The sequence below is a fragment of the Stegostoma tigrinum genome, chromosome 8, assembly GCF_030684315.1.
Source record: "Stegostoma tigrinum isolate sSteTig4 chromosome 8, sSteTig4.hap1, whole genome shotgun sequence".
Lineage (NCBI taxonomy): Eukaryota > Metazoa > Chordata > Chondrichthyes > Orectolobiformes > Stegostomatidae > Stegostoma > Stegostoma tigrinum.
This window is the reverse complement of record NC_081361.1, coordinates 13,032,762-13,050,987: the sequence shown is the minus strand read 5'-3', so window position 1 is coordinate 13,050,987 and position 18,226 is coordinate 13,032,762. Positions and strand designations below refer to the sequence as shown.

At 44.2% G+C, this 18,226-nt stretch overlaps 1 protein-coding gene across 3 annotated transcripts in view; it reads right to left on the bottom strand.

Moving 5' to 3' along the window:
• si:ch211-267e7.3 (ADAMTS-like protein 2) overlaps positions 1-18,226 on the bottom strand; it is a 111,006-nt gene that overhangs the window by 59,140 nt on the left and 33,640 nt on the right. For all 3 annotated transcript variants that reach the window (XM_048538797.2, XM_048538794.2, XM_059647761.1), the window contains 6 exons: positions 10,277-10,352; positions 7,372-7,474; positions 5,701-5,846; positions 1,920-2,043; positions 765-845; positions 243-418 (listed from right to left, as the gene is read on the bottom strand). In XM_048538797.2, the coding sequence (XP_048394754.2) occupies positions 243-418; positions 765-845; positions 1,920-2,043; positions 5,701-5,846; positions 7,372-7,474; positions 10,277-10,352 (706 nt within the window). The remainder of the gene's footprint in view (positions 1-242; positions 419-764; positions 846-1,919; positions 2,044-5,700; positions 5,847-7,371; positions 7,475-10,276; positions 10,353-18,226) is intronic.

Genomic DNA, 18,226 nt, shown 5'->3' with positions numbered 1-18,226 from the left:
ATTTGAGTTAGTCATGAGAAATGCAGCGGGATGTTCTTCGGAGGGTCAGTATGGATGCAATGGGCCAAATGGCTTGCTTTTGTACTGTAGGGATTCTATTTGCTACTGGCTCCTAGATTTCTTTGTTGACTGGGAGAGATATTAAGGCTTATAATATAAAGAACCTATGCCCCTTGGCTGTCATAAAATTTATGGGATTTATAGGTAGAAAGCCTACTGTTGCTGTTGTCAGATCTACATACCATCACATTTAATCCTTGGTTGGTAGGCCCTTGGGCAATAATGTATTCAAAGCCATCAGATAGTGGATTCGCAGGTCGCCTGTACTTAAATACTGTCCCAGCCACCCGGAAATTCCGAGGATTGTCAATCGCTGTGTTCCCATTGAAGAAAAAGTAGCCACCTTCATCTGCAAGAGCTTTAGTAGGTAAAACAAGTGATTAGATACACAGCTGAAATAAGGGTAGAGTAGGTGAGCAGGAAGTAGGGGAGGGACAAAAAGTCTGAAGTAACTTAACAAGAGCTACGTAAAATATTAGAAAACAAGGTGTAGAGCTGGATGCACAGAGCCGGCCAAGCAGCATCAGAGGACCAGGAAGGCCGACATTTCGGGCCTAGACCCTTCTTCAGAAATGAAGAAGGGTCTCAACCCGAAACGTCAGCCTTCCTTGCTCCTCTGATGCTGCTTGGCCTGCTGTGCTCATCCAGCTCTACACCTTGTTATCTTGGATTCTCCAGCATCGGCACTTCCTACTATCTCTTACCTAAAATATTTTCTGTTTTCCTCCTTTCAATTATTTGGATGTCGGAAGCGCCAACTGGAATGTTTGTAATGAAGAGGTAACCTGCCATGCAAATGGAGAGAAGGTTGTCAAATCAGAAATCACATCAGTTACATCCTAAAACAGGGACGGTGGAGTTGCCTGGGGGAGGCCTGTGAGTAGCCTGTGAGAAGCCTGTGAGGCCTGTCCAAACTCTTGAGTTTCAATTCAAAGTTTTCAGCTTCAGAAAGAAACCCATGTGAAAAGCTCATTCAAGTATCACAGAAAAGAACTGATCTGACACCTTCCAAGCCATTAAATGATAAGTAGTTCCCGTAGGATCTGGAAATACGACCACATTACACTGTCCCCTCAGGCATCTCCACTTCTTCCAAGCTACCTTTGGCAGCCATGATGGAAGATTCCGTAGATCAAAGTTCTGGCACGCACTCTCTAAACCTCTCTGCCACCCCAGCTTCCTCTCCACCATCCTTAAACCTTAACTCTGTATGGTCTTTTGGTCTGATGTCCCCTCTGTGGCAAGGTGCCAACTTCTGCCTCATAACTTTCCCAGGGGTCATTTTTATATTAAATGTACCCTGCAAATGTAAAGGGATTTTTAAGAAGTTCTTTCATCAGTGTCACAGGCAAGGCACGTGTTGTCCATCCCTAAACGCCACAACTTGCTTTGTCATTTCAGAGGCTGGTTTCAAAGTAAACTACTTTGCTATACGTCTGGGCTCACACGTAGGCCAGGCCAGGTGAAAGTGACACATTTCCTTACCTGAAGGAGATTAGTGAGCCAGTCGGGTCTTTATAACAACTGAAGGTCAGTATTATTCTGTGCTTCTGGATTATTGATCTCGCAATATTACCACTCTGCCACCATTGCTCCTGTTATTAATGTCACCAATGACCCCACCAATCCATTGCCTTCATTTAACACAGAAGCCAAATACCCATCCCACACCGTCTAATGTACATCAAGGAGCTACTGCATGCATTTCCAGTGGGCAGCTGCTATGGTGTAACCTCTTACCAAGATGTTTGTGGAAAACACCTGAGGATGAAGGTAGGGAGGCCTTCCCTTCCATTCATAACCAATGTATATATATTCTATTGCTTTAAGTGAGACCAACAGTTAGTTACCACACCTACCTAAATGCGTAATCCCACGTCGGTAGGTGCCCGAGATTCGGAAGCAGGTGCTGCCATCACCACCACAGAGTCCGCATTTATCTAGCCGTTTGGAGGAGTACAGGAGACCATCACAACCAACAGGCTGCAAAGAAACATGTATTACGTTGACTGGGACTCTGGGCAGCTGACTTTCTACCAAAGAGCTACAGAGTTACCTTTCAAATGATGGAAGGGGAAACTTTCTCCACTCCAACCTAAAAATGGTGACAATCCCTTCAGTCTACAGGGAGCTATCAATCCCAACAATTCCAGGTCCTAACATCTCTAATGCAGACCTGCTGAGTTATCATAGAACGAGACCGCATATACAGAGGGTATTCTGTCCCATCATACCTGTCCCAGCTTTTTGAAAAGCAATGCAATCAGCTTTCATACAATCATGGTCATAATCATACAGCACGGAAACAGACCTTTCAGTCCAACCACTCCATGCCAACCATAATCCCAAACTAAACTAGTCCCCACCTGCCTGCCCCTGGCCCATATCTTGGGCTGATAAACTATTATAGAAAGTACATAAATAACCAGGCCTCCAACCTGGCACCTTTGCATTAACTTTTAAAGACTGGTCAGCCTTGGAAATGGTCACACAGCCAAGCCAAAGCTTTCAGTGAAGTGAAGAAACAGTTATCATTCTCTCAGGTGTGGGCACCCCATGATCCTAAGCGAGATCTGGTATTGAAATGCGATGCCTCCATATATGGCATCGGGGGGTAGTATTAGCTCATAGGTGCAAGAGGAATGGAGAGGGACTCCCAACAGCATATGCACCCAGGACTTTGGCTAATGCAGAGCGTAAATACGCCCAGATAGAGAAAGGAGATTGGCAGTCACATTTGGAGTCTTAAAGTTCCACCAATACCTTCACAGACATAAATCTGTAGTAATAATGACCCCCAAACCCCTGCAAGGCCTACTTAAAGAGGACAAGCTGCCCATAGCTTCAGAACGAATACGGTGGCGGGCTGTAATATTAAGTGCCTGTACGTACAATTTGGAGCACTCCCCGGGAGGGCAAGTAGTAAATGCAGATATATGGAGCCACCTCCTGCTGGCAGATATATCACTGATGGTACCACCAACAGAAGAGTCTGTAATGGCTTCAGATTTTCTGGGCACACTACCAGTCACAGCTGACAATATCAGACTTTGGACAGCGAAAGATCTGGTCCTGTCAAAACTGAAACAGCTGGTAATGATGGGAGAAACCTTAGGGCCATTGTAACCAGAATTGAAACATTTTTGGACCTGGAGAGACCAGATGATGGCATATTATTAAGGGGAGCAAAAGTGAATGTCCCGAGTAGTGGTCACAATCAAATACTGGCTGAACACCACCAGCATCATCCAGGGGTTTCCAAAATGAGGACGTTGGCAAGACGTTCCATCTGCTGGCCAGGATCAGATGCTGACTTAGCCATATTGGTGGGGCAGTGCCCAGTGTGCCAACAAGGACATAAGTTACTGCCAGCAGCTCTCCCACATTCGTAGAAGTGGCTGGGTACACCCTGGGCTCAGTTAGACGTCAACTGTGCAGGTCCTTTCATGGACTCAATGTTCATAGTCATTGGCGATGCCCACTCAAGGTGGCTGGACATGTGTTGAGTTCATTGTCAAACATGGCGATGCCATTAGAAAAACTGCGCAAATCTATTTCAATATGTGTACCCTCCAGAAGTGCTGGTCACAGATAGCGGTCCATCATTTACCAGCAGGGAATTTGAGTATTCCCTAAAGTTGAACAGTATTCATCATATAAGGACATCTCTGTGTCATCCATTAATCATTGGTCTAGCAGAAACAGCAGTCTGAGCTTTGAAGGCAGACTTAGAAAAACAGTATCTAGCCTCGCTAGATGCCAAGCTGTCACAGTTCATGTTTGATTATACCTGACATACAATGCCAGGAATAGCATTGGGAGTGTGGCTAATGGGTAGAAGTCTCCACACCAGGTTAAACCTGGCCTTCTCGGACCTGGATGAGGGTGAAACGGCATTGGGAATGCGAATGCCAGCCCCAAAACTCCTCCAAGTGGAAGATAGAGTTTGCTACAGGTGATGACGTTTGGTGTAGGAACCGTGGGAATGGCCCGGCCTGGGCAACAGGCATGGTCAATGTGAGGTCTGGTCCCATGACATATAAAGCTCAGGTTGGTGCGACAGTCCTCAACAAGCATCTGAGCCACATGAAAGCAGCAAACCCGCAAACGGCGTGGGAGCAAAACGCGCCATGCTCTTGGAACAGTGGGAAAGGCTGCCGGAACATGCGGGCTCATCCCGTCTGTCAGACGTCGACATGTCTTCTGAATCCGAGGTGTATGCGGTACATGTAGCCGCATCGATATCTTTGCCAGTGGAAGAAGCGTGAATTTCCAACAAGGCATTCCCTGCACAAGAGGCAAGCTCCCATGCATTTTACACTGCCTATATCATACGCCAAGTCAGAGGAACCTTATCCAGCGCTGAAACACTCCAAAAAAGCAGGCCAGCCTATGTCCTCAGACTCAGGGCGGCAGGGATGTAGCTGTTGTAACAAGGTCAGCCAGGTGGACCTCATACAAGTTCCGTGACTGGAGCTGTATATCTGTTCAAATCGGGGACCCCTGGCTGACAGACAAAAAGAGAAGTATCAGGGATACTGACACTCTGGGTGTTGACTCTGATGAGGCTGTGTCAGAGTCAAGGTCTTTCCACGCGTAAATAAAGGGTGGCTCGGTGACGGGATGGCAACTTCTGTGGAGCTATTTCATTTCTGTTATTATTATTTCCCCTGTGTCAACACATTGCACCATTGCACTATACTTAGATTCCGATTTGAATCTAGACCCAATCAATATTATGTAAGTTCCCAGGGAAGAACAACTGGCCAAGGACAATGTTCAGCAAGTTCAATATATCAAAGGGTGTGTTTTTTACGTGCATCTTCTAACTGATGACATCAAGACCAACATCTCCCTTCTGCCTTCTGAGATGTGGTGCAAAGAAGTCATAGCTGTAATTCATCCCTTCACTACGCTCAAAATGCTTCAGGTCTTTGTTGTGTATAGATTATCTACATTAATGACAGATTCAAATTAGGTCCCCAAAACTAACTGATCCATTCCTTATTTCTGTCATTCACCTTTCTAAAACACCAGGGGTATATTTGCAATTTTCCAATTTAAACAGATAATTCCTGCATCGAGTTTGCTTTTGAACGATCATGATCAACACAATTTCCTCAGCCACTTCCTTTCAGGCCTTGCAGCAGAAACTGTCAGGTCTCAGAAATTGATCGGTAGTTTTGAACCGTCATTTTTTTTCTCGAACTGTTTTCTTTCTGATGTTAACTTTGGCAAGATCCAGCCCTCAACTTCTCACTCATTACTATAGAATCACAAATATACGAACCCCTTCTCCTCCATACCAAATAACAACACAAAGTCAATCTTCAATATTCAAATCTTTTTAAGGGCTACGGAACAAAGGAGAGCAAATGCAACTGAAATACAAACCAGGCACAATCTAGCTCGTGGCAAAATGGACTAATCTTCCGTTTTACCTACTCAATGCAACTCAATGAAACGCCATGGGATACTTGTGCAGAATCAGTGTTGGAATAACGTTATCTAAAGCAAATACATTGCACTACACTGTCCACCCTCAACTCTTAGACACTGTTTTCACTTCAACGGAGGGCTCATTTCCAGCATTTCAATTTGATGGACTCTTCGAAGTTTACTCAAACACATCAGCCTTACCTCACATCGGCCAGTAATGCAGACACCCTGATAGGTTCTGTCGCGGCATGATGTTCCATCCTGAGCAGGAACCATTAACTGCCTCTCTCCATCAGTAGTGGTGCATTGCAAGTCGCATGGCTTATTAGAAATATTAATGTGGTCATCTGTTTGATAGGAACAGAACAGAGAATAATGTTAAAAAGAGCAGAATTAAGAGCCCTCTCTCCGAATACACATTGTATTCATAAAAAGGCTAATGGCCTAAAGGAACAAATTGAGGTACATGGGTGTGATTTATTTGCCATTACAGAGAATAGCTACATGATGACCATGGATATGAATATCCAATATGTTGTCTAAGACAGATATACATTCCTCTGAGGTAGAAACGCCTAACGGGAATAATAAATTAACCATGGTTAGTGAAAGCTAAAGATCACATTCAATCAAAGAAATGCTTTATAATGATGCCAGAAAAAGACATGATTCTGAGGATTGGCACCAAATGAAAACACAGTAAATGACAACCAAGAAAGTTACTAACAATGGAAAAGAGAATGTGAATGCAAGCTTGTTGGAAATATGAAAGCAGACTGTAAAAGCTTCTGAGGGAAGGAAAGTTCTTGAACAGGAAAAGATTAGCTTGGACAACTGCAGGGCCCATTACACGTGGGGACAGGAGAATTTACAGTCGAGAGCCAGGGATGTGGCAGAGAAGTTAAGCAGTCACTTTGCACCTGTCTTCACGAAGTTACAGAAAACCTCCCAGAAATCTCATTGAATAATAGCCAAAATAAACTAATATCAATAAAGAGGTTGTCCCAATAAGTGACTGATTATTAGACTGGTGAATAGTGTTGAAAAACATTGTGCTGACGAGGATCATCATGGGTGAACAGTCAGCAAACAAGTTAATCTACAGGAAGAACTCATCTCGGATTGTGCTAAAGTACATGACAAAAGCCTTGATTTGTTCACGACCGCATCGGAGAATGCAGAACACATTGGTTTCCTGGTAAGCAAACATCGCCATCAAGAGGCTAGTTTAGAACACTTAAAAAAGGCAAGTGATCAGCGCGTCTGCTGCACTGATAGCCAGCGAGGGAAAACCAAACAAAGGCAGTGGGTGCAGGAGATCTGAAACAAAGAAAACAGGAAAAGTTTTACTCAGAGGGTTGTGAACTGTGAAAATTTGCTTTGTATATGATTATGGCAAAGATTGATAAATTTCTGATTACTGATGGTGTACAGTATTGTGGCGGCAGGGTAAGTAAATGTCTTTGAAATGCTCATTTGGCTATGATCATATTGAGCAGTAAGGGAGGCTCAACAGTCTGAATTACCTCCTCCTTTTCCTATGATTCTTTGAAACTTATAGAATTCTGACAAGGCATGGCAGGGTGAGTACAGATCGGATGTTTCCTCAGGCTGGAAAGTCTAAAACCAGGAATCATAATCTCAGGATATCAGGCAGGCCATTTAAGATTGAGATGAGAAGGAATTTCTTCAATGATGAATCTCTAGGAATGTCTAACCCAGAGAGCTGTTAAAGGTCAATAACTGAGCCGGTTGAAGAGAGAAATTCAATAGGTTTCTGGAATCGAATGACAAAGAGGGAGTGATGTCAGAGTGTCATGGGAGGAGAATGAAAAGATGAAATGTTAAAGATGACTGCACCATGCTCCTTACCTGGATATAGTGGAACCCAGTGATAGTATCGGCCACTGAATGCTTTGGCATTAAAAGCAGAACACTGCTGTTGTTTGAAGCTGATGCCATTGTTTGGACAGGGCTGTGCAGAAATAAGAACACCAAGAAAAATACTACAATCGCACATTTTTCATGACCTCAGGACATCATCAAATGCTTTACAATTAATTATGTGCCTTTTTGAAGTGCTGGCATTGTAATATATTGGGAAATTGTGCACAGAAGATTCGGACAAACAGCGATCTCATAATCTATTTTAATTCTGTTGACTGAGAGGTAAACATTGGCCAGGGTGCCTGGTAAGTATTGCTTGGGTCATCTACATCCACTGCAGTGGGCAGATCAGGCCTCAGTTCAATATCTCATCACTGACAATACAGCATTCACTTGGTTCTGCACTGACATGTCAATCAATACTTACATCCACAAGTCTCTTAACTGGGGCTTGAACTCAGAAACAATGACTGGAGCCAAACCAGGTACAAAAGGAAGATGGTTGTGGTTGATTAATTCTTTATTAATTAGTAGTCATCTCAGCTCCAGGACACCTCTGCAGGAGCTCCGTCAGGGTAGTGAGCTAGGCACAACCATCTTCAGCTGCTTCATCAATGACCTTCCCTCTATCGTAAGGTCAGAAGTGGGGATGTTCACTAATGATTGCACAATGTTTGACACCATTTGAGACTCCTCACATACTGCAGCATTTGGTGTCCCATTGCAGCAAAGCCTGGCCAACATCAGGCTTGGACTGACAAGTAGCAGGTAACATGTGCCACAGAAGTGCAAAGCAATGACTGTCTCAAACAAGACAGAATCTAACCATCTCCCCTTAACATTCAATGGTATCACTATCACAGAATATCCCACCATCAACGTGCTGGCATTACTAGAAATCCAAATTGCACCAGACAAATTACTATTGTGGTTGATTACAACAGCAAGTCAGAAGCTGGGAATCCTGCAGACAGTTACTCACCTCTTGACTCCCAAAGCCTGTCTACCATCTACAAAGTATGAGTCTGGAGTGAGATGGGCTACTCACAACTTGCCTGGGTGACTGCAGCTCCCACAATACTCAAGAGGTATAACATCAAAATCAGGACACAGCAGCCAGTTTTATCAGCATGCAACATTCATGCTGCATCTCTTCACACCAACGCACATTGGCAGCAGTATGTTAGCAAAGGTCTTTTCCCTAGGGTGGGCAAGTTCTAAGCTAGAGGGAGTATTTTTAATGTGAAAGGAGAAATATTTAAAAGGGACAAGAAGGTGGTTTGTACACAAATGAACTACCAGAGGAAGTGGTACTTGCAACATTTGAAAGACATTTGGATAGGTACATGAATAGGAAAGTTTTAGAGGGATAATGGGCCAAATGTAGGCAAGTGGGACTAGTTTAGTTTGGAAAACTTGATCAGCATGGATGAGTTGGGCTGAAGGATCTGTTTCTGTACTGTGTGACTCTATATACATGGGAGCACCACAACTTGCAAATTCCCTTCCAAGCCACACACCATCTTTACTTGGAAATATTTTGCCATTCCTTCATTGTCACTGTGCCAAAATTCTGGAAACCCCCTTCTTAACAGCACTGTGAGTTTATCTACACCTCAAAGACTTCAGCGGTACATCAATACAGCTCGCCACCACCTTCTGTAGGGCATTAGGGATAGGCAAAAATTACTGATCTGGCCAGCAACGTCCAGATTTCATTATTTTGTAGAGAAAACCTTCTGATTCAAAGAAGTAAGTGCTACCCAGTTGTGCCAAAGCTGGCAGGAGGATGGTACGGTACTATGCGGTGCATACTATTCTGCAGTGGCAAAGGCAAAGTTCCTCTGTCAGACCCTTGAATCTTGGTTGTTCTTTATAAGATATTGAGCAGGCAAAGGGAAGAACCAATTTGTTGGCCACACATGGTTCATTTAAAGTGAGGTCAGCGACTGTTAGACCAGGTAGAATCCCAAAGAAAAATCCAATGATGACCATAGACAAACTCAATGAAGGAGAAGCATTGAATACCCGGCATTGTTGTTTGTGGCTGAGTTTATACGAAAGGAACAACAATGCAGAGGGTAGAAAGAGAACAGATAAAATAGACTTTGAGACAAAGAAGTAGAAAAATTTACCTGAGATAACAAGGTGTAGAGCTGGAGGGGATTCTGAAATAAATAGAGAGACGGGGGAGGTGGATAGAAGATGGATAAAGGAGAAGATAGGGTGAGAGGAGACAGACAGGTCAAAGAGGCGGGGTTAGAACCAGTGAAGGTGAATGTAGGTTGGGAGTTAGGGAGGGGATAGGTCAGTCCAAGGAGGACGGACAGGTCAGGGGGCAGGATGAGGTTAGTGGGTAGGGGGTGGGGGTGGGGCTGGAGGTGGGAGGAATGGTTAGGGAGGCAGGGGCTAGCTGGGCTGGTTTTGGGATGTGGTCGAGGGAAGGGAGATTTTGAAGCTTGGGAAACCTGCAGCCCAAGGGTATCAATGTGGACTTCGCAAGCTTCAAAATCTCTCCTCCCCCGATGACATGTCAAAACCAGCCCAGCTAGTCCTGCCTCCCTAACCATTCCTCCCACCTCAAGCCCTACCCCCATCCGCTACCCACTAACCTCATCCCGCCCACCTGACCTGTCCATCCTCCCTGGACTGACCTATCCCTCCCTAACACCCCACCTACATTCACCTTCACTGACTCTAACACCGCCTTTTGACCTGTCTGTCTCCTCTCACCCTATCTTCTCCTTTATCCATCTTCTATCCATCTCCCCGAAACGTCAACTTTCCCGCTCCTCTGATGCTGCTTGGCCTGCTGTGTTCATCCAGCTTCACACAGTGTTATCTCAGATTCTCCAGCATCGGCAGTTCCTACTATCTCTGAAAAATTTACCTGGTTCTGGCATAAGTGGTAGCGCCGAGGTGATCCAGTGCAAAAGGTGTCATTTTTGTTTTGTGAAATTATACGTCTGCAAAACAAAACAGCCATGTTTCAATAAAAATGCTGCATGGTTAAATCCAATTTTAACAGCTCAAACCAAGTTATAAATATTATCTCATATAACTGGGCTACAGCAATTCACTATCTAATGTAAGGTCTCTAAAACTGAAACATGAACACTTTCTGCACAGATGCTGTTTGAGCTGTTGAGTATTTCCAGCATTTTCTGTTTAAATGCAATTTTGAATTTTTGAAACGTATTCGGAAATTGACCAAAGTAATGCCTATAACATAGGAAATCCATTCAGTGAATTAAGCAATGTGAAGCAAAACCGTACTCTTTCTGAAGTAGTTGCAAACGTAAATTCCCAATGCGTGTCTTTCTCAGAAAGACCTATTGCTGCATCAGGAACTGAAGCTCAGCTGAGGAATCATGACTGAAAGAGGTGCCATTTGCTGGAATGCTCTTCTTTTTCATTTCCTAATGATGACCCAGTTCAATCCAATTGGCCACAATTCAATTGTGCATCCCAACATGCTAATTTTAGTGTTCCAACTCAATTCACTCTACGTTCACTTAGCCTCCCTTTAGGTGTACGAGCACAGGACCTCTCCATGCTTCAGTTTTCGAAGACAGCATTTCAATAAGAAAGAGAAGAACTTGTATTTTTATGTAGCACCTTGAATTCCCTCCCAAAATTTCTCATTACATTTTAGGCTAATGAAATACCTTTAAAGTGTTACATCATTAGTAAGCCATAGCCCACAGTCAATATGCATACAGCAAGATTATACAACAAGACGACTGGCAGTGCTGGTACTTGTCCAGAGTTAAAAAGAGAACTCCCTTGACATCTTCAGGCAGAGCTGTGACAATTTTGATACAACTCAGATATCCTTCATCCATATATCCAAAGACTGAAAAGTCCTGAAAACCAAAGTTTTTCCAAATGCCCCAAACTCAGTCAGTTCGAGCCCTTCAGAAGAAACTTCATTTTTAGATCTGTTGGGGTCTATTTGGATGAAGCAAAGTTCTTCCCAAAGGCATGAACAGATTCGAATGTATCCAAATGCACCCACAGTGGACCTCAGTGTGTCTTGGGAAATGCAAGTCTTTGGCGATTGTTTTATGCCTGATTCTCCTCTTCTGCAAATTATCATTTGTACGCAGCCACGCACACACGCATGCACACTACATTCGGCAGAACTTGATGGGCCCTAGAAAATTGCAAGATTCAAAATCCATTTCTTTGATCAATGAATCTGATGCACATTCTGTTCTTTGCATTTCCTTAATGTAAAATCTTTTAAATTCATCAAAATTCAATAAGTCAGGAACTCAAACTATGACCTTCATTTCAACCCTATTTGCTGAGTTAGAACAAGTGATTAAAACTTTGCAAATCTACTTATTACCTTGTATCTGAAAATCAAAACTATTGTTCATCCAAGAAACAGTAGGCCCCAAGTTTTCAGATAAAAGATACAAAACCTGTATTCATCTGAACAAGCAAATGAGGCCTCTGTATGATGCTGCCTCTAAGTGGCAACATGGCCAGATAAGTGATGTGCTCAGTTTGGGGCTTGGAGCCACAATCTACTGATTAAGAGGCAAACTTCCTCCTGTTGAGATAAACTTACACTCGCTAAGTAGCACAGCTGAACACCACAAATCCACAACATAACACGCCCCCAAGTGCTTCCCACCTTTTGGGTATCTGGCTGCCCTAAATATTTCTTGATCCCACTGTTTAAGTGAACTACTCTCCATCCAATCACTTCACACAGGACCTCCCAAGTATGCTACCATGTACGTCTGTTCAGCCTGCTTCATTCAATCCCCTCCCATTCTAGACAGCAATGTGGTATACTTCCAGTTCCCTTCGAATCCAAGAACTTCCCAGCCCACACTTTTACTCAATTTGAGCATTTCCATCAACCACAAGTGATCTCTGTGCTGTGGATTACTAAAGAGTAAGAAATGAATGGAAAAAGCAATAGGGGAAGATTTGCTGCCGACCTGATTTTCCCAATCCACCTGCATAGAACATAGAACATTACAGCACAGTACAGGCCCTTCAGCCCTCGATGTTGTGCCGACCTGTCATACCGATCTCAAGCCTATCTAACCTACACTATTCCATGTATGTCCATATGCTTATCCAATGACGACTTAAATGTACCTAAAGCTGGCGAATCTACTACCGTTGCAGGCAAAGCGTTCCATTCCCTTACTACTTTCTGAGTAAAGAAACTACCTCTGACACCTGTCCTATATCTTTCACCCCTCAATTTAAAGCTATGCCCCCTCGTGCTCGCCGTCACCATCCTAGGAAAAAGGCTCTCCCTATCCACCCTATCTAACCCTCTTCCACATTCTTCTTATAATGCGGTGACCAGAACTGTACACAATACTCCAAGTGCGGCCGCAACAGAGTTTTGTACAGCTTCACCATAACCTCTTGGTTCCAGAACTCGATCCCTCTATTAATAAAAGCTAAAACACTGTATGCCTTCTTAACAGCCCTGTCCATCTGGGTGGCAACTTTCAAGGATCTGTGTACATGGACACCGAGATCTCTCTGCTCATCTACATTGCTAAGAATCTTACCATTAGCCCTGTACTTTGCCTTCCGGTTACTCCTTCCAAAGTGCATCACCTCACACTTGTCTGCATTAAACTCCATTTGCCACCTCTCAGCCCAGCTCTGAAGCTTATCTATGTCTCTCTGCAACCTACAGCATCCTTCGTCACCATCCACAACTCCACCGACCTTAGGGTCGTCTGCAAATTTACTAACCCATCTTTCTACGCCCTCATCCAGGTCATTTATAAAAATGACAAACAGCAGTGGACCCAACACCGACCCTTGTGGTACACCACTAGTAACTGGTCTCCAGGATGAACATTTCCCATCAACTACCACCCTCCGTCTTCTTTCAGCAAGCCAATTTCCAATCCAAACTGCTATATCTCCCACAATTCCATTCCTCCGCATTTTGTACAATAGCCTATTGTGGGGAACCTTATCAAACTCCTTGCTGAAATCCATATACACCACATCAACCGGTTTACTCTCATCTACCTGTTTGGTCACCTTCTCAAAGAACTCAATAAGGTTTGTGAGGCACGACCTTCCCTTCACAAAACTGTGCTGACTATCCCTAATCAATTTATTCTTTTCTAGATGATTATAAATCCTATCCCTTATAACCTTTTCCAAGACGTTACCAACAACTGAGGTGAGGCTCACTGGTCTATAATTACCAGGGTTGTCTCTACTCCCCTTCTTGAACAGTGGAACCACATTTGCTTTCCTCCAGTCATCTGGCACTTGAAGTGCATGTTGAAGTCTCCCTTGATAATTGTAAATGTGCTTTTCTAACATGCCTTTTCAATCTCCTGACTTATTTTCTTCCCCACATCCTGAGTACAGCTAGGAGGCCTGCACTCAACTCCCTTCAGGGTCTTAGATAACACAGTGTAGAGCTGGATGAACACAGCAGGCCAAGCAGCATCATAGGAGCAGTAAGGCTGATGTTTCGGGCCTAGACCCTTCTTCAGAAACTGAAGAAGGTGTGTATCTGTGTGGAGTCTGCACATTCTCTGTCCATTTTCTGAAGAAGGGTCTAGGCCCGAAACATCAGCTTTCCTGCTCCTATGATACTGCTTGGCCTGCTGTGTTCATCCCGCTCTACACCGTGTTATATCAGATTCTCCAGTGTCTGAAGTTCCTACTATCTCTGATCCCATCAGGGTTTTTTCTACTTTGCAGTTCTTCAACTCTATCCATACAGATTCTATGCCTTCCAAACCTAAATCAAATCTTGCTCTCAATTTAATTTAATTTCTTGCTATCAAGCCATTCCCTGTCCTTCTGTCAGTCCTTTTGATAGGGCTATCCCTGGATATCTAGTTCCCAGCCCTGAGACACTTGCAGCCAAGTCTCTGTGATACCCACAACATCAGACCTGCCAGTTTCAATCTGCACTGCAAACTCATCAACCGTGTTTGGTACACTGTGTGCATTTAAGAACAACACGCTCAGCTCTACACTGACAGCCCTTTTTCTCAGAATTCTCCCCTTACCTCTGTTCCTGAAATTAGATTCCTGACCCCATCCATGCTCTCTGTCCTATTACTTGTTCTGGAAACTTTAAAAACGCTTTCCTGAGCCCTCCCTGCACCTTTGACTCTTTACATTAGTTCCAAGCAAGCGAACTCTCACCCACCCCACTAGTCTGCTAGCCGGAAGCCATTTTTAATCAAATGTAGTCCTCCAGGTACTAGAGTGGACCTCCTTGCCTGCTGGAAAATACCAGCTAGTCTCTGACCAGTGCCATTAATCCAAATTTAAGGGTTACAGGGATATGGTAGAGGGGTAGGCCTGTGTGGGATGCTCTTCGGAGGATCAGTGTGCACTCGATAGGCCGAATGGCCTGCTTCCATAATGTGGCAATTCTCTGACTCTAAAGTCCCAGTAATTTGCTACATGTGAGGATTCAGGAGTCCATAGTTTGAATCAGGACAATTTTCATTATACAAGCCAAACAAAGCAAACATTAAATATCATCTTAGATAAGCATTTATATTCTAAAAGCCAAAATCAAAATTTGTTAAATGTGAATTAATAAGCAAATCGCTGTTGATCATAAATTATAAATCGCACATTAAAAGGCAAGGAGACAGATCTTTGAAATTGCCTCTGCAGTCTACTCAGCATTTAGGTCAGCAAATTCAGTAACAAAATCTTTCAAGTTCTACATTCCTCACAAAGAATCTCAGCTCCTCTGTTTCTCTGACGTAGCTCGATTTACAGCCAACAGCAATGCATAACCAACCTGGGTAAAGTCCTCACTAAAAATAGCACAGCATTAAATGTAGGGCAACCCAGGTGTGGTCTTCTCTGAAAATGCCACAAGTCTATAGCATGGTACAACACAGTGACTCAGCAGTTGGCACCACTGCCTCGCAGTGCCAGGGACCTGAGTTCAATTCTGGACTTGGGTGACTATCTGTGTGGAGTTTGCACATTCTGTGTGTTGGGTTTCCACTGGGTGCTGGAGTTTCCTCCCACAGTCCATGATGTGCATGTGAGGTGGACTGGCCATGCTAAATTGCCCACAGTGTTCAGGAATGTGCAGGCTAGGTGGGTCAACCATGGGAAGTGAGGGGTTATGGAGATCAGGTGGATTTGGACGAGATTCCCTTCGGAGGTGCAGAGTGCCCACTGCATCAAAATCAAGGTCATATGGAATGAACAGGGAAGAGGTATCAATTGAGATACATGCACATCATGCTCAGGGATTGCAGAACTTGATCAGATTCAAAGTCCTTGCTCAATGAACTTTTTGTCTCGGTGTTAAGGAGTGAAGGTATTCATTCTGATATACTGGTATCTGTATGTGAGGAATGTGAGGGACAAAGACTAATTTCTTCACAAAAAGAAATAAAGATTAGATCCAGAGCAGTCACTGTGGCGTCCCTGTTCCTCTGTTTGCATCAACCACCTGTTTTAGGAAAATCCCATGGAGGTCACAAAATGCGGGGAATTTCCATTCTTTTTGAATGTTTGCACATGGACTGCAGCAGTTCAAGAAGGCAGCTCACCAGCATCTTCTCAACAGCAGCTAGGAAGAGGCAGTGAATGGTGGTCCAATGCCCTTGTCCTGTGAAAAATCGAAAGAAACTCGGGTATTTAATGAGCCTGATCTCAAAATTAAAGTGGAAGTTTGTTCCTTCAACTCAGCTTTTCATCATTCTGTGCAGGATGCAAAGATGCTGACAGCTTCATTGAAGGGCCTGGCCATTCAGATTGAGCCTGAATCCATGCGACAGAAGACATGCATCCAGAATATTGTCAATCCTTTCACTATGCTCATTTTTCAGGACAGCAACTTTCGTTTCTTAGATATAATGCAGTGTGGAGGTGGAGGAACACAACGGCCAGGCAGCATCAGAAGAGCAGAGGAGGAAAGTTTCAGGTCAACTTTCCTGCTTCTTTGATGCTGCCCGGCTTGCTGTGTTCCTCCAGCTCCACACTGTGTTATCCCTGACTCCAGCATCTGTAGTTCTTACTACCTCTGAGTGAGTCGTAACTTACATTTCTTGTTTTGCTACGCAAAGATGACAAAGACAGTGAACTGGGCAAAGAAGCAGTGCCAAAATTAGCGAGTCCAGGGGAAGAATAAGTCCGAAAGGGTTTGGTAAAACCTTGCTAAAGCAGCTTAAGGACAATGCAGAGGATTTAGAGAGGGAGTTCCTGAGTGCAGAGTCATGACGGGCAATAACATTTTTACTGAGGAACTTGCTCTCTTCAGGGGACTTCGGAGAAATGGGAAGGCCAGGGGATAAATGTTAACCTAGCAGAGAGGAGAGACCAGTAGGGAATACACCGTCACAGCCACCTTAAACTCGCCCGAAGAGCATCCAGCTCAAGAGAAACTATGGAAGAGCAACACGAAAGTCAGGACAGCATGGCATAACTTAGCCCGCATCAATTTCAAGAGAAGTGCATCCAAAATTCTTGCCTCTCTCACATCCCTGATCTTCATTGGTCCACTATTGGCAGACCAATGCCATTGTGGTGACAGATGGCTCAGCCTGGAAATGGGAAGTGAGCAGATTCCCACGAACAGGGAAAGAGTTTGGGGAAGGGGAGGTGGGCTGTGGAAGTGCCCACGGTGGGGAGCCTTTCCCAGGATAGCAGACTGAATTCGCTTGGGTTTTGAAAACTGAATGCAAGGTCAGGAGTCAGCACATAATGGCAGAGGAGTCAGCGCACAATGGCAGAGTAGTCAGTGAACTTTCACTTTCCCCTTTTACATATGAAAAGCACAGAAGGGGAGCCTTTATCAGCAAGGGGTCCAAAGCGGCTCACTCACTATGAACAAGTCACACCATCTGAGCAGCCTTCCTTTGAAGTCTCACCAAACGCTTTCTAAAATAAAAAATGACAATTTGCATTAAGCTTCCACGCAAATATCAGAGGAATTCCCACGCTGCATCCTGTCCTGAGAGAGAGAAAAAACACTTCATCCAACACCCCTTTTTATTTAGTCTTTGTGTTTAAATAACAGGCTGAATGACGATGAGACGTCTGTGCGTCTTCAGGAAATAGACTTGGAGGCAAGAGATTAACCTATGACCTGGACGTCTGTGGAGAGTTTTAACTTCTGCTAATATGCCGGCAGTCCTGCTGTTGTTTCATTTTGTACTATCCTGTTGTGTTTTTTTTACAAAAAAGTGATCCTATCATGTCCTTCCTCACCTAGAGGTCTGTCTTAAATATTCTGTTCAGGTTACTCAAGTAAAAATACATAGCACAGCAAATCATATTGAAATAATCTAGAAAAAAAACACAGACATGTTTGAATGGCTTGTATTACCATCACCCTGGGCAGATCTCGTCTGGCTGCTGTTAGTAGCCGTCCTTGACCTCTACAAAATGGAGTTTTGCTTCTCTCCAGTGAATAGGATACATGACCCAGGGGATAATGGGAACTGCAGATGCTGGAGAATCCAAGATAATAAAGTGTGAAGCTGGATGCACACAGCAGGGCAAGCAGCATCTCAGGAGCACAAAAGCTGACGTTTCAGACCCTTCATCAGAGAGGGGGATAGGGTGAGGGTTCTGGAATAAATAGGGAGACAGGGGGAGGCAGACCGAAGATGGAGAGAAAAGAAGATACGTGGAGAGGAAAGTATAGGTGGGGAGGTAGGGAGGGGATAGGTCAGTCCAGGGAAGACGGACAGGTCAAGGAGGTGGGATGAGGTTAGTGGGTAGGAAATGGAGGTGCGGCTTGGGGTGGGAGGAAGGGATGGGTGAGAGGAAGAACAGGTTAAGGAGGCAGAGACAGGCTGGGCTGGTTTTGGGATGCAGTGGGGCGAGGGGAAGAGCT